The sequence below is a fragment of the Taudactylus pleione genome, unplaced genomic scaffold (assembly GCF_031769625.1).
Source record: "Taudactylus pleione unplaced genomic scaffold, aTauple2 ptg000025l, whole genome shotgun sequence".
Taxonomy (NCBI): Eukaryota; Metazoa; Chordata; class Amphibia; order Anura; family Myobatrachidae; genus Taudactylus; species Taudactylus pleione.
The window spans coordinates 7,375,180-7,388,393 of NW_028284427.1; the positions used below are offsets into that span (position 1 = coordinate 7,375,180).

The 13,214-nt window shown below is 39.9% G+C and overlaps 1 protein-coding gene across 1 annotated transcript in view; it reads left to right on the top strand.

The window, feature by feature from the left end:
* FSTL4 (follistatin like 4) overlaps window positions 1-13,214 on the top strand; it is a 1,116,563-nt gene that overhangs the window by 230,811 nt on the left and 872,538 nt on the right. The window contains exon 3 of the mRNA XM_088451183.1: window positions 1,495-1,528. Coding sequence (XP_088307309.1) covers window positions 1,495-1,528 — 34 coding nt within the window. The remainder of the gene's footprint in view (window positions 1-1,494; window positions 1,529-13,214) is intronic.

Sequence of the window (13,214 nt, forward strand, 5' to 3'; positions counted from 1 at the left end):
CATCTTAGCGTGTCACTGTGTAATTCTGAGCATATGCATTCTAGCGTGTCACTGGGTAATTCCGGGCATATGCATCCTAGCGTACCACCGGGTGATTCTGAGCATATGCATCCTAGTGTGTCACTTTGTGATTCAGAGCATATGCATCCTAGCGTATCATTGGTTGATTGTAAATCATACAAATCTTGAATGCTTCTCTCAGTATGTGAAATGGGTGTTAGTTGGGTAACAACTGTGTGCTGCCCTGCCAGCCTGAGTTAGGTGTAAGTGTCATTACTAATGCTGACAGCTACAACTGGGGCAGGAAAAAATAGTGGGCAGCTCGATGAGTACACATACAGTACAGATGTTCGTATCCTTGCTTTATCATTACTTTAGCAAACTACAAGCGTTCGAAGTGAGGTAGCAAGGAAGCTGATGCACACTCTAAGTACTAAGTTTATTATATATTTTTTATATTTATTATTCTATCAATTAACATGGTGTTATATAGAGGTTCTTAGTACATGTTTGGCCAAAGATGTTTGCCCACCTACCACTTCACGGTGAACCTCATCAGGTGGGTCCCTAACACTGACACATTGTATAAATTTATCTAGGACTTACCTGTAATAGTGCCCATTACATGTGTGTACTGCAATGCAAGGACCAATACTAATTAAAATCACCTGGGGCAGGTGATAATTGATAGTTTATTATATATTTTTTATATTGATTATACAGAATACAGGTCTCAGCATGGTAGCACCTCTGATTATGTAATTAGGTTGTGCAGCCCATCCCCCCCCCCTTTTTTTTCAGAGCTGTGTGTGTCTCAGAGTCAGTCCCTAGTTCTTAAAATTATGTGTCAAGGTAAGAAAGACTGTTTCAGTCTGTATTAGTACTGTAGTTGGACTCTAGATTGAAATTAGATGACTGTTCTTGAACTGTTTTTATTTCATAATTAGGGATTTTTCCCAATAATGTATTTTCATTTTATTTCATTGTTATGTTTTATTACTGCTGGGGCAGCAAAATTGTTACCCTCTCAACCTTGCTACCTGGGTGGTGCCAGCGGTCGCACACCCCCTAATTATGGCCTTGATATAGGGCAAAGTCTACGGGGAGGTTTGAAAAGTAACCATGTCACCCAGTCTTTACAAACTCTTTAGCATAAATAGAAAAATGGGTGATTACCAATTTATTATTATTATTATTATTATTATTATTATTATTATTTCATTCTGGAAGCTCAATGCTGATTTTTTTATATATTGTATAATATGACTGTTAGGATGCGTGATGCTTTTTGAAACAAACCTCAAAAACGTCTTCTATAGATTTTTGGTAGAAGACTAATGAAGTGCACTTACAAACACAGGCTGTTGAATTGTTAAATGATCAGCTAACACTCATCCATGAGGACTAAACAAATCATTTGTAACTGTGACATGAAAAAGTTTCTCAAACAAATTTCTGAATTTTGTTTTCTTTTCTTCTTTTGTAACCCTCCAGGCACAAAGGCGCTTTGAAATTACACAAAGACAAGGTAAGAAAAACAATGTGCTTCTTTGCCGCAGTATGTTCAGGATTTGTTCTGCAGAAAAACAGTTTTGTTGTAGTATATAAATATGTTTCGTAATTTCCTGAAAGTGGCTTTCGTCCATATGTCAAATTTGGAAAAACTGACAAAGGCCATCCTGTTTGCTGTATCTGTAAGTGACTCTTGTAAGAAAAAAACACTTTTAACTTCAAAATCTTATAGAGACCTGTTTTCTAATGATTGCGGTTCACACAGCTTATAAACACAGCACGAGCACTGCTGGAAATCTGGAAATCAATTTATACAGAAAACTATTTTGCTGTTAAGAACTCTGTGGAGCTTAGCATGTATACAGATATCTTATACATGGTATGATGTTAGCATAGCAGTTATGCATTAGTGTAACGGTAATATTAATGTACTGTATGAGTTACTGTATCTATTACAGTGGTACACATGTTAGCATAACTGAGGTCCAATATTTGATCAATATAATTTTTTAAATAAATAAACAAATATGCTGCCTAGAGGACCTAAATTGTTGGTTTCTTGTAGTACCATTTTCATGGCTATCAAACTGTTGAGCTATCGTGAGCCAATGCTAGGCGAATTTTAATGGTTTAATTTTCATCCAACTCCATCCAAAATTGATACATTTATTACTATTGGGAGCAATTGATGTATTAAATTCCATCCTAAACAATGAGTTTATATTTATTTGTGCAGGTTTCCAGTTTGGTTGCCTGCAGCATGCAGTATTTTCTGTTGGTTTAGTATTTTCTTCTAAGAAACTAAAAAACAATGGGGTTTCTCACCTGCCTAATTATATGTAAGAGGTGTATCTAAAACATCCAGTCTTGCTAATACTGTCTTGGTCATGGGATTAATTTACTTTGTATTCAGTGGCTAATTCTCTATAAGTTTATATTAAAATACTGTACATAACTTATAGAGGATGTAAACAATATTGTACATTTTGGAAATGTCTGTCCATTTTATTGACCCAGCTTCACGTGGAGTACTACAAGGATGTTTTTCATAGAACTACTATAGGGTTTGCTTTATACAGACACTTCTGTTCTTGTTTATTTCAGCAGACCAGAACTTTATATTTATAGTTGAACTATACACAAACTGCCACATTATATCTGCTGGGGATTTTTCTGTTGTTGCTTTTTTTAACTCAGTCTCTACTGGAAAATTCTCCAAAGTTTAAGAATAATATTTATTTGCTGTAGGATCCCTCCACCTATAGTTCACTTTGTATTTAAGAAAAGTAGAGCACTTTGGTAGATCTAATATTATTGATAATCACATCCCACTATGTCCTCAGCAGTGCTACAGTTTCTGAATGTATATAAAAAGTCCAGATTTCTCTAATACATGATCTAATACATGATCCAACATTTCTGTTTCACCCAAGAACAATCCAACAGTCGGGATGCCGATGCTTAGAATGCTGGCGCTGGAATCCCAAAATGTCGCTTCCATCTATCTATAGCATGTCCCCGCTCAGCAGCTTCTCATGCCAGTGTGACACGTCCGGCGCGCCCCCCTCCCCCCTCAGCCACAACTCCCTGTCCCACTCCTCCGTGGTGGCAGGTCTAGCCGCGGACCTGTGCGGCGAGGCCGAGCATAAGCGCGGTTGCACTTCTTCAAGGAGCTGGATGTCAACAAGGATGCACCAGATTGAGCTGCGGGTAAGAGGGCATGGGAGGCGGGGACCTGTGGCACCAGCGACTGAGTCTGGGGGCAGATCTTTGGTGGAGCAACTTCCCGGCATGCGAAGCAGTCCGCAGTAGACCGGGCATTTCATTTTGTGATTTGTAGTCCCACCACAGTAGCAGTCCTACAGTATCTTGACTCATACTCAGTCCTCAAAGCTCCCACATCAGGTGGTTTTCCCCTCTATCTGGGGCATCAGAAGGGCTCCCCATCCCATATCAACTGGCTTTCACCTCCATCAGGAGAACTCTGAGCCTCATGCTAATTTCACTATACAGGTTACTATCTTATCTGTGACTAACGCATTGCTATACTGTATATACCAAAAAAGGGTGTTTTGGGGGGATATATTGCAAATTTACTTTAGTAAATAGGCTTAATAGAAACAAATTCACATATTCTATATTAGTGTTTTTGTGTGTATAGATGGATAGATATTGGAAAGATAGATAGATGGATAGATATTGGAAAGATAGATAGATGGATAGATATATATTAGATAGATAGATAGATAGATAGATAGATACATAAGCACCATATTTATTTTCCCTTTTTTTTAGGGGACACACACCATATTATAACTTGCCTCTGGGCGTCTGGGATGAATTTATGCCACTGCACAGACAGGTCAGGTACAATCCATGGGTCAGCATCCAGGTATCCAGCAGAGTTTTAAGGGTGCAGGCAAAAACAGGTCAGGTACAATAAAGGGGTATGTAGCAGGTTGTCAGTTAAGGAGTAGTGAGGCACAGGAGATGGGACCGGGTGTCTGAAAGGAAGACTAAATCACCTACAGTAACATCCTTATGTACAATATGTTCTCATGTACATATCTTCCTTTTTGTCTAAAGGTTTCTAATCTGAAACATAGGTCCAATAATAAATTAATTACATATGTATTTTACATTCAGAGGCTTCAGAACTATTCTAAACAAAGATGTTCAATGAAGTGAGTATATAAGTACATAAGTATGAGTATCCTTTCCCTTTCACTTGATTTTCTGAGCATTATGCTATTTACTATTGCTTAATTGACCTGTTAATATTTTTATCTGTGAGCTTTACCTACAAATTATAGTAGTTGTTATGGTAGTTATACAGGAGTATAGTATACTACAAGCAAAGTTTTAACATTTTGAGATCATGCTGGTGAAACCAAGTAGGGCATTTGTTTTGCAATTGATGAGCTTCCTTATGATGACGAATTTACAAAACCTGCTTTTAAGTTACAGAACAGAGCTTTACAAAAAAAAGTCTGAGATGCTTCTTTGGACTTTGCTGGTGGAGCAGAATACCATTACCACTAGCAAGAAAGGAGGAAGATGTTTTTGAATTCTTCCTTGCTCCGTATTGTGTGCTTTGCATAATTCTCAGAAATGATTGTAGAAAACCCAAATTCTGTCTGTTCATAGCTGATTATTACTACCTTCCCAATCCCTCTAGATTGTAAACTCTTACAAGCAGAATTCAAAATACCTGTTTCTGCACATGTTCATACCTTTCTTGCCTGTAAAGAGCATGTATGCAGAAACTGTATAAAATAACAATAATAATTATTATTATTATTATTATTATTATTATTATTATTATTATTATTATATTCCATTGCTGATAATGAAATTAGTTTGGGATACAACAATTTTAGCTCAGGTTGTGTGTAAACATATAATTTAATTATTTTTGTTATTTTGCAATAAAAAGCAGTGATTTGTTCAAAGCAATGCTTTGTGGCTTGGTTTTGGGTGAATTGCCATTAATCTGCCATTTTCTAATGGTTATGACAGCAAGATTGCAGTTACCTTACATTTCCAGTCTTTCTGTAGAAATAAAAAAGCCTTTTATCACCTTAGTGAATGGACTATACTACTTAGTATCAATTTTTAGACCACTAGGGAGCACCTGAACATATATTCTGGCAACCACACCACGGAGACACCAAGGCCAATAATAAGTAGCATTGGCTCTTTATGGTACTCTGGGGCTGTGGGAACTATGGTAAAAAAAAAAGAAATGTGTACCCCTAAAAAAAAATTGATATCTGCATGACCTGAATCAATACAACTAAAATATATGCCCCATGAATCAATAATACTAGTAAATTTGTGCCTGGCTCAATACAAATAATATCTGTGCCACTTGAATCAGATATATGTATACACCGTGAATCAAAAATAATAGTCATTTGCCCTTTGTAGATTATATAGATTATTATCAAACAATAATATTGCCCCCATGAAAGTTATCATTGCCCCACATTAATAATGTTTTTTTCTGTAATATAATGGATCTTATACTTGCTTTTCTTGACCTTTTTTGCTTGATCCTATGAAAAATAAAAACTCTGAACAAATGATCGGACTGCTCCCTTGAGCTACATGACACAAAAAGTTAAGACTTGGCATATACACCTGCTTTATTGATGAGCAACCAATCTCAAACTGTCTTTTATAAGACCTGTCCTGGTTGGGTGCACAATCAGGAGAAGGGACCAGTACAATCAGAAGTGGCATTGCCAAAAGCAATATATCTATATAATAATATCATAAGCGTTGTCCTGTCTCCTGAATGCACATGCCATGAAAGCCAGTGCACATACCCCAACAGCTTCCACTGCAAGGGAGATGGGCTAGACCTAGGAGAGGAGCCATGAACGTGGTAAGTATAAGAGTGGATGGCTAGATGGAGCAAGGGAGGCAGCAAATGGAGTGGAGAGAGTGAGAGGAGTAGGGGATAGCGAACAGGACAGAGCCAGGAGGAAGAAGACAAGCACCGGTCAGAATAGGGGGCAGGGCCAGACAGAGCAGGGGTGGTGCAGGGAGATCAGTCAGCGATATAGTTATCTCTGACTGATCGTACTGTGGTCCTGATTCAGGGCCGGACGCTCTTTCAGAGCGCTCGCTCTGAATCAGTGCCCTACCTCTCTTTTTTTAGAGCGGCCTCCTGGCCGCTCGCATAGCTGTGAGTGACCACCCACAGATATAGCGAGCAGCCAAAAAGATGGTCGCGATGGTCAAGACCATTGCGACCATCGGGCTTGCGACGAGACCCTTGTGGTAGGGTCTAGTCTGCCGCAAGCCCTGGAGTGCTTTTGGCTCTATCAGAGCCAAAAGCACTCCCACTGACATCATTTGTGATGTCAGTGGGGCCGGCCCCAGACGGTAGGCGTTCCCATGGGGACGCCTCCGTCTGGGCAGCAACGCCCCCCGCACACTCACACAAAAGGGGGCGTGCTGTCACTCAACATCGACAGCACGCCCCCTTTGTAGCGAGACCCATAGCGACAGCTTGCCTGTCGCTATGCGGGTCTCGCGCATGCGCACGACGGAGCCGGCTCCCTCGTGCGCATGCGCACTTGGCCAACATCAACCCACTTGCTAGCGCTCAGCGCTCGCGAGCGGGTCTGAATCAGGCCCTGTGTGTAACAGATATGCACCCACCTTAACATTTTATTTCAATGTTACACTCTCAGTTGATATCATGTTATTAAACACAATCAGCAATTTTTGATGCCAAATGGGAAAATTAACTACAATATGTCTTTCATTTATCTTCATCTTAGGGGTCTTTATGTTTTTTATTATTCACCCATGAACCCTCGATCATAATTAAGGTTCAGTAAAATAATTATATAATAATTTCTCAATGATCAGAGTTGCAGCACAACACCACCTGATTTACTTTACCTTTGCCATGTATTTTTTACTTTTTTTTTATTTCTTTTTGTTCTAAATTATAGGTCAAGTAAAGAATATACAATAAAAATCTATTTTGACAAACTTTTTATATAAAGTTTTTGTTTTTTACTGACAAAGGTCTTTATGACTATTGTCAGTCATATGAAAGTGGTATGCTTGGTCCTTTAAGCAAGTCTTTTACATTCAGCAGTAAGGTGGTTCTTATTTTTTTTTGTAATAGGAACATGTAACAATCCTTTAAGAACTAGTTTGATAACTTCAAATACAACAAATGCTTCGGTTTCAGTGCCAAGTGCAGAATAACAGTTTTTGCAGTAAAAACAGATCTTAAGAAAAGTGTGATACATTTTAGGCTCAATTAAAAATAAACAGCAACCCATACACCTTAAGTTCATACTAGATTAAGATAAATAATTCAGCCAAAGAATTTCCATGACCTGGAGCTAGTAAATAGTTTTGCAAACGTTGTACAGAAAAAAAATCAAACATTTTTCGACGTTGCTTTTGAACATAACGTTATCGTATAAGCTAAGATAGATATTACTTTAATCCCTTTAGCATTTACAAAATATTTAGGCATATATAATAAAAACAGTAATTGATATAATTTTAACTATCTTTCACTTTGCTAATTGCCAACTACACTGTTCTGCTTAAAGAATTTAAGTAAATAATTTATTGCCAACAATTCTCAATAAATAGAACCATCCCATATAGTGTGCCATCTAATAGTGTACTTTACCTTTTTAAAATGTAAATATCGGCTATTCCAAGTCTATTACTGTAGGCTGCACTGTTTTGTTTATATACAATGAAACATCTTAAGATTCAAACAAACTACTAAAGTTTAATTCCTCTGCAATCTCTGCATCGCTTTCAATAACATTGGAATATAGTTTTGTTAATTGGTAACAGTCTCTAATAGCTTTTTTATGGTTGTATACAGCTGGATCAAAGTTAGTCATTAAACTAAGCCATTCTGTTTATCATTCATTTTGATTTTCTCGAGCAGATGTTTTTTAGTAGCATATAATCCTACCCCATTTGTCTTTTTGGGAGGGAAATTCAATCAAACAGATTAATAAATGCAGCATCCTGTTTAATTAGTTTTAATAAGTGAAGTTAATTTTCAATGAGCATTTGGGTAAGTTATTTCCTAAAGTTGTGTATTTTATTTTCACATGTGTAGCATTCAAATTTTATTTTGGATAATTCACTATAGATAAAAACAGGTTTTAACCAGACATATACATGGGTTAATTATTTTTGAGTGGAATTTGATTTAAATTCACTCCCACTGACATCACTCCCACTAGTGATGTCAGTGGGAGTGATTTTGGCTCTGATAGAGCCAAAATCACTCCAGGGCTTGTGGCTGGGAAACCCGACCGCAGGGTTTCCCTCGCAAGTCCGATGGTCGCGATGGTCAAGACCATCGCGACCATCTTTTTGGACACTCGTATATGCTGTGGGTGGTGACCCACAGGTATACGAGCGTCCAGGAGGACGCTCCATTTTAATGGAGGAGGGCCCTGATTCAGAGCGAGCGCTCTGGTCAGAGCGTCCGGCTCTAAATCAGGCCCTTAATCTTCATCTACTGTAGCTCTTCCTACGTACTTACTGCACATATACAGAATTGAACAGGTATGCTTTGGGTTTCTTGATTACAAAGATGGAAGGGAACAAGAACAGGAAGATAATCAGTAGCACAATGGATTGTAGCTTGTTACTGCCTACTTTAAATCATCATAGCTTTAGAAGGCATAAGGGAAATTCCAAAAGAAACATTATGGTGATTTTTTTAGTTTTTTACCTTTAGCAAATTAATATGACAAATATAATTGTTAGTTTTAGTGACTATTTAATAAAATTATTGTCAGCAAAACATGCAATGGCTAAGATTTGTACTATAAAAGTAAATTTATAATTGTGTACATAATCTAAAGTAATAGTAATGATAACATTTTCCAAAAATATATTAAGGAACAGTATTCAGCAAAGAAAGGACAAGTTGTTGCTTTGTGTACAGTATTATAGTATTTTAATATTGTGAATTCCACACTATATAGTATTATAACTTCACTGATTTTTGAAGTTGACACGTATGGATTTGCTTATGAATGTCTGAGGATGGAGTACAGATGAAAAAGTGCAATACAAGTGAAAAGACTTTGGGGCCTATTCGTTACCACTTAATTTATACAAAAGCCGTTGAAAAATAAAATTTTCAAACTAATTTTGAATAATTTAAATGTCTGCCCCATTCATCATTCTTGTAACGCAGGATATATCACAGATATCTCTTGGTTACAATTGTGCCTCGATGATTTCCACAATCCCCATACTTTAGTATGGGGTTGTAGAAATTATGAAATTCATCAAATTTCGATAAAGCTTTCTTTTTCGGAACTTGATTGCCAAACTGTATGCCACCCTTAGATGGAATACAGGCCCCTAATATCTTCATAGGCTGCTGTTTACATGGCAGCCTGTGAAGAAATACCTGGCAGCCCAGCCACTGTAGCAAGCAGAGGGATCTATTAAAATCCCTCCCTGCTGTATCTGCATTGCAGACCCCCCAAACTGTGACAGGAGGGTTTATGGGGTGGGGTGCTGAACGGACACCCGCAATGCCGTGGTGCAGGGGGGATGGCTATCCGGATTGGGCACCCGTGGAGGTTGGGGGGTTTGCTAGTGAGCTGGATTATACACCCACGGGGGTGGGGGGTTCTGGCAGGTCTGGATCATACACCCACGTGGGGGTGGGTTGCTGGCGGGCCAGATCGTACACCTGCAGGGAGGAGGGGGAGGCGGCCCCATCTGAAACCACAGGCCGTGGGGGGAGACAGTAGTGAATATAAAGGGGGGCCAGAAGCAGTGAGGAGATACTTATGGATACTCCACCTGTAGGGGGAATAGTATCACTTTTCCGAAATGCTGACTCCACAAAAAAAGCAGCTTTTCGGAAGTGATACTTTCGTTAGTGAGGCATGATGAATGCTTCCAAAAGATGTTTTTAAACTCTAAGCGTGTTTAAAACATAATACAAAGGGCAGTGGGGGGCACAGTTGTTGGCAGCTGCAGGGTGGGGCTGCAACTGTGGGCGGGGGGGGCACAAACAGTGGCGGTGGCAGGGAAATCCATAGATTCATGGCGGGTTTATGGCAAAACATATCGCTTTTCTGAAAAGCTGACTCTGCCAAAAGAGCAGGTTTTTGGAAGTGATACTTTTGTTAGGGAAGCATGATGAATACCTCCAAATAGTTTTTTAATCTAGCAGAAGTAAAGTCATTGCATTAGCGATCATGTTACTAACACATTGCAGGGTCTGGCTCCTATGAGAGCCCCTGTCCGTGTATGCTATTAATGGTAAATCACGGCAATCCTTAATTTCTTTTTGCCGCAATAATTTCTTATTGCGATATGAGACAATAAGAGATTACAATTATTGGAGACCCGCTCGCTAGGCTGCATTCGCACGCAGCCAGATGATTTTTGCAACGCATCGCAGCGCGCGTGCATGAAGCAGACCGAGCGATCGGGAAGCATTTGTTGCTGCGCATAGATAGCCCGGCTGATTGAGTGACAGGAGAAGCCGTTTGTGAGTGGTAACAGGGGCTGGCCGCTAGAAACGGGGGAGTGGAGGTGCGAACACAGACGTGCCTGAGCGTCTTAACACCGTTTCAGAGGTGTGCATAATTAAGAGGCAGCGTCATAGTACACGTCACTTCGCTGAAATTTACATTGAAGTGATCGCAGTGCTTGCGGTAGGGTACAGTCAACCACAATTGCTGCCTATGCATCAGATGGTACTCAATGTCGCCGATGGTTGCATACACTTCCTGGAGAAGACATGCGCATGTGGGCATACACAATGCGTACACAATGCGATCGCATGCTAAGACATAGTGGGCGTGCTAATGCCTTGCCGTGCGATATCCTGCCTTGCTGTGGGTTGGCCGGATTTGCATCCGCTGGCTGCGTGCGAACACATCTAGCGAGCGGGTCTGAATTGAGCCCCAAGATTATCTGACATTTCAAAGGGAGTCACTAGTGCAGAGTGGCAATTTTGGGAAATTCTGTTACATATATGACCCAGGGAGTTTTAGTGTATACAGGTGAATTCTTGCCCTTTGCTGCTCTGGCATTTTGTACACCCTCAATCAGAAATTTTGATCTGCAACAAATGAATTGCAGAACAGGATAATAAAACTTGCCCAATAGGTAACAGCGATATGATGAAAATGATGCATGATTTAGTCTTAGAAAGCACTCTAGTAATGTAAGATTCTGCCATTCCTTGGTAACAAAACTGCTTTCCTTCTTGTTCTTAAACAGTTATCTCTAGCAGCCACATGGGAACAAATTCATTTTTCTGCTCTTCAAATGGCTGCTCGAGCTCAAGCAATGTACAAGTATTCAGATACATTGGTGACAGAAGACAGTGGCATACAGTATGCTGCTAGAGGTGAACACTGGAACCCGCGAGTGGCAGAGAACAATTGAGGAATAGGGACAGGTATTGGGGGACACATCAGTCTCTCCCTCTGTCATTCACATGGGCTGTTCCTGGTCTTGAGACCAGTGTACTATCCTGGAGGCTGACATGTATTGATTGAACTGTGGAAATGTGGAAAGGACAAAATGTATTTAGTCTTATTCCTTTTTATCACAAATGACCACATACTGAACATTGGTCTCAACTGATCATTCTCCATATCAGCAAACATGAATAAAGTGGGGTACAGCACACACATCAATTTGTACCAATTTTAAATATTACACAGCGGTATCAATGAACTACAGTGTCATAAGATTATTTATGAATAATAAAAGAATAACACACTGTGCTGCCACTTAGTGTCACAAGATTATTTATAAAAAGGAATAACACATTGTGCTACCACTTAGTGTCACAAGATTATTTATGAAAAGGAATAACACATTGTGCTACCACTTAGTGTCACAAGATTATTTATGAAAAGGAATAACACATTGTGCTACCACTTAGTGTCACAAGATTAATTATTTATGAATAAGAATAACACACTGCGCTAACACTTACAGTGATGTCATTATGTTTAATATAATATAACGCATGTTATTTAGCACTTTGTTGTGGTCTTGTAGTCAGCGTGTAGATAATCATTTATTCACAATTGAGGAAAGAAGTGAAAAGTTGAATATTAGACTGTGCTACCACTTACAGTGTCACAAGATTAATTATTTATGAATAAGAATAACACTCTGTGTTACGACTTATAGTATCACAATATGTGGACGATAAACTGTGGTCTGGCCGGCAGTGTCACTAAACAATAATAGTGCTGCTAAGTTGCCAATGCAAACGCACAAAAATAATATATTTTTTTATTTACTTTTGTGGATTGATATTGATATTATTAATTTAATTTCACTTTTATTTTTTTACACTGGGGAAGAGCACCTATGAATGAGGCAACAGCCCCCTTAATGGACAACATAGACAGCACCCCTTTTTATGGACAACAAAGCACCCCTGCCGGGTGCAGACAGACCACTTGCAGAGTCACAAATACGTGGACGATAAACTGCTACAGTGTCACCGTAAAATAATAGCCCAGCTAAGTAGCTAACTCACACACACAAAAAAAACCTTTTTTTTTAAACTGGGAAAGAGCACCCCCCTGGACAACACAGCACCGTTTTATGGACTGCAGCCCTAGCCTGATGGACAGGATGAAAACACAGCAGCAGCCATAGTTAATTAACAGGACAAGTGACACATCGGCTGCAGCACCCACTGAAGCCCCCCTTTACTGCAGCCTGAGTGACTGACTAAGGACCTCATTCAGAGCCGCTCGCTCTGAATGAGTGCGGCCGCTTTTCTTTTGAAAGGCAGCCTCCTGGCCGCTCGCTAACCTGTGGGTTACCATCCACAGCTTTAGTGAGTGACTAGGTAATGGTCGCGATGGTCGAGACCATCGGGACTTGCGACGAGACCCTTGCGGTAGGGTCTCGTTTACAGCAAGCCCCAGGTAGCTTCCTGCTCTAACAGAGCAGGAAGCTCCCTACTGACATCACTGGTGATGTCAGTAGGGCCGCCTACAAATGGCAGGCATTCCTTCAGAAACGCCTCCGTTTGTCCTGCCACCCCCCCACCCTGCCTACAAAACGGGGTGAGCTGTTGTTCAACATCGACAGCCGCCCCTTTTGTAGCGAGCCCCGGAGTGAGTGCATTTGTCACTCGCTCCGGGGCTTGTGCGAGCACTGCTCATGCGCAGGCCCTCATC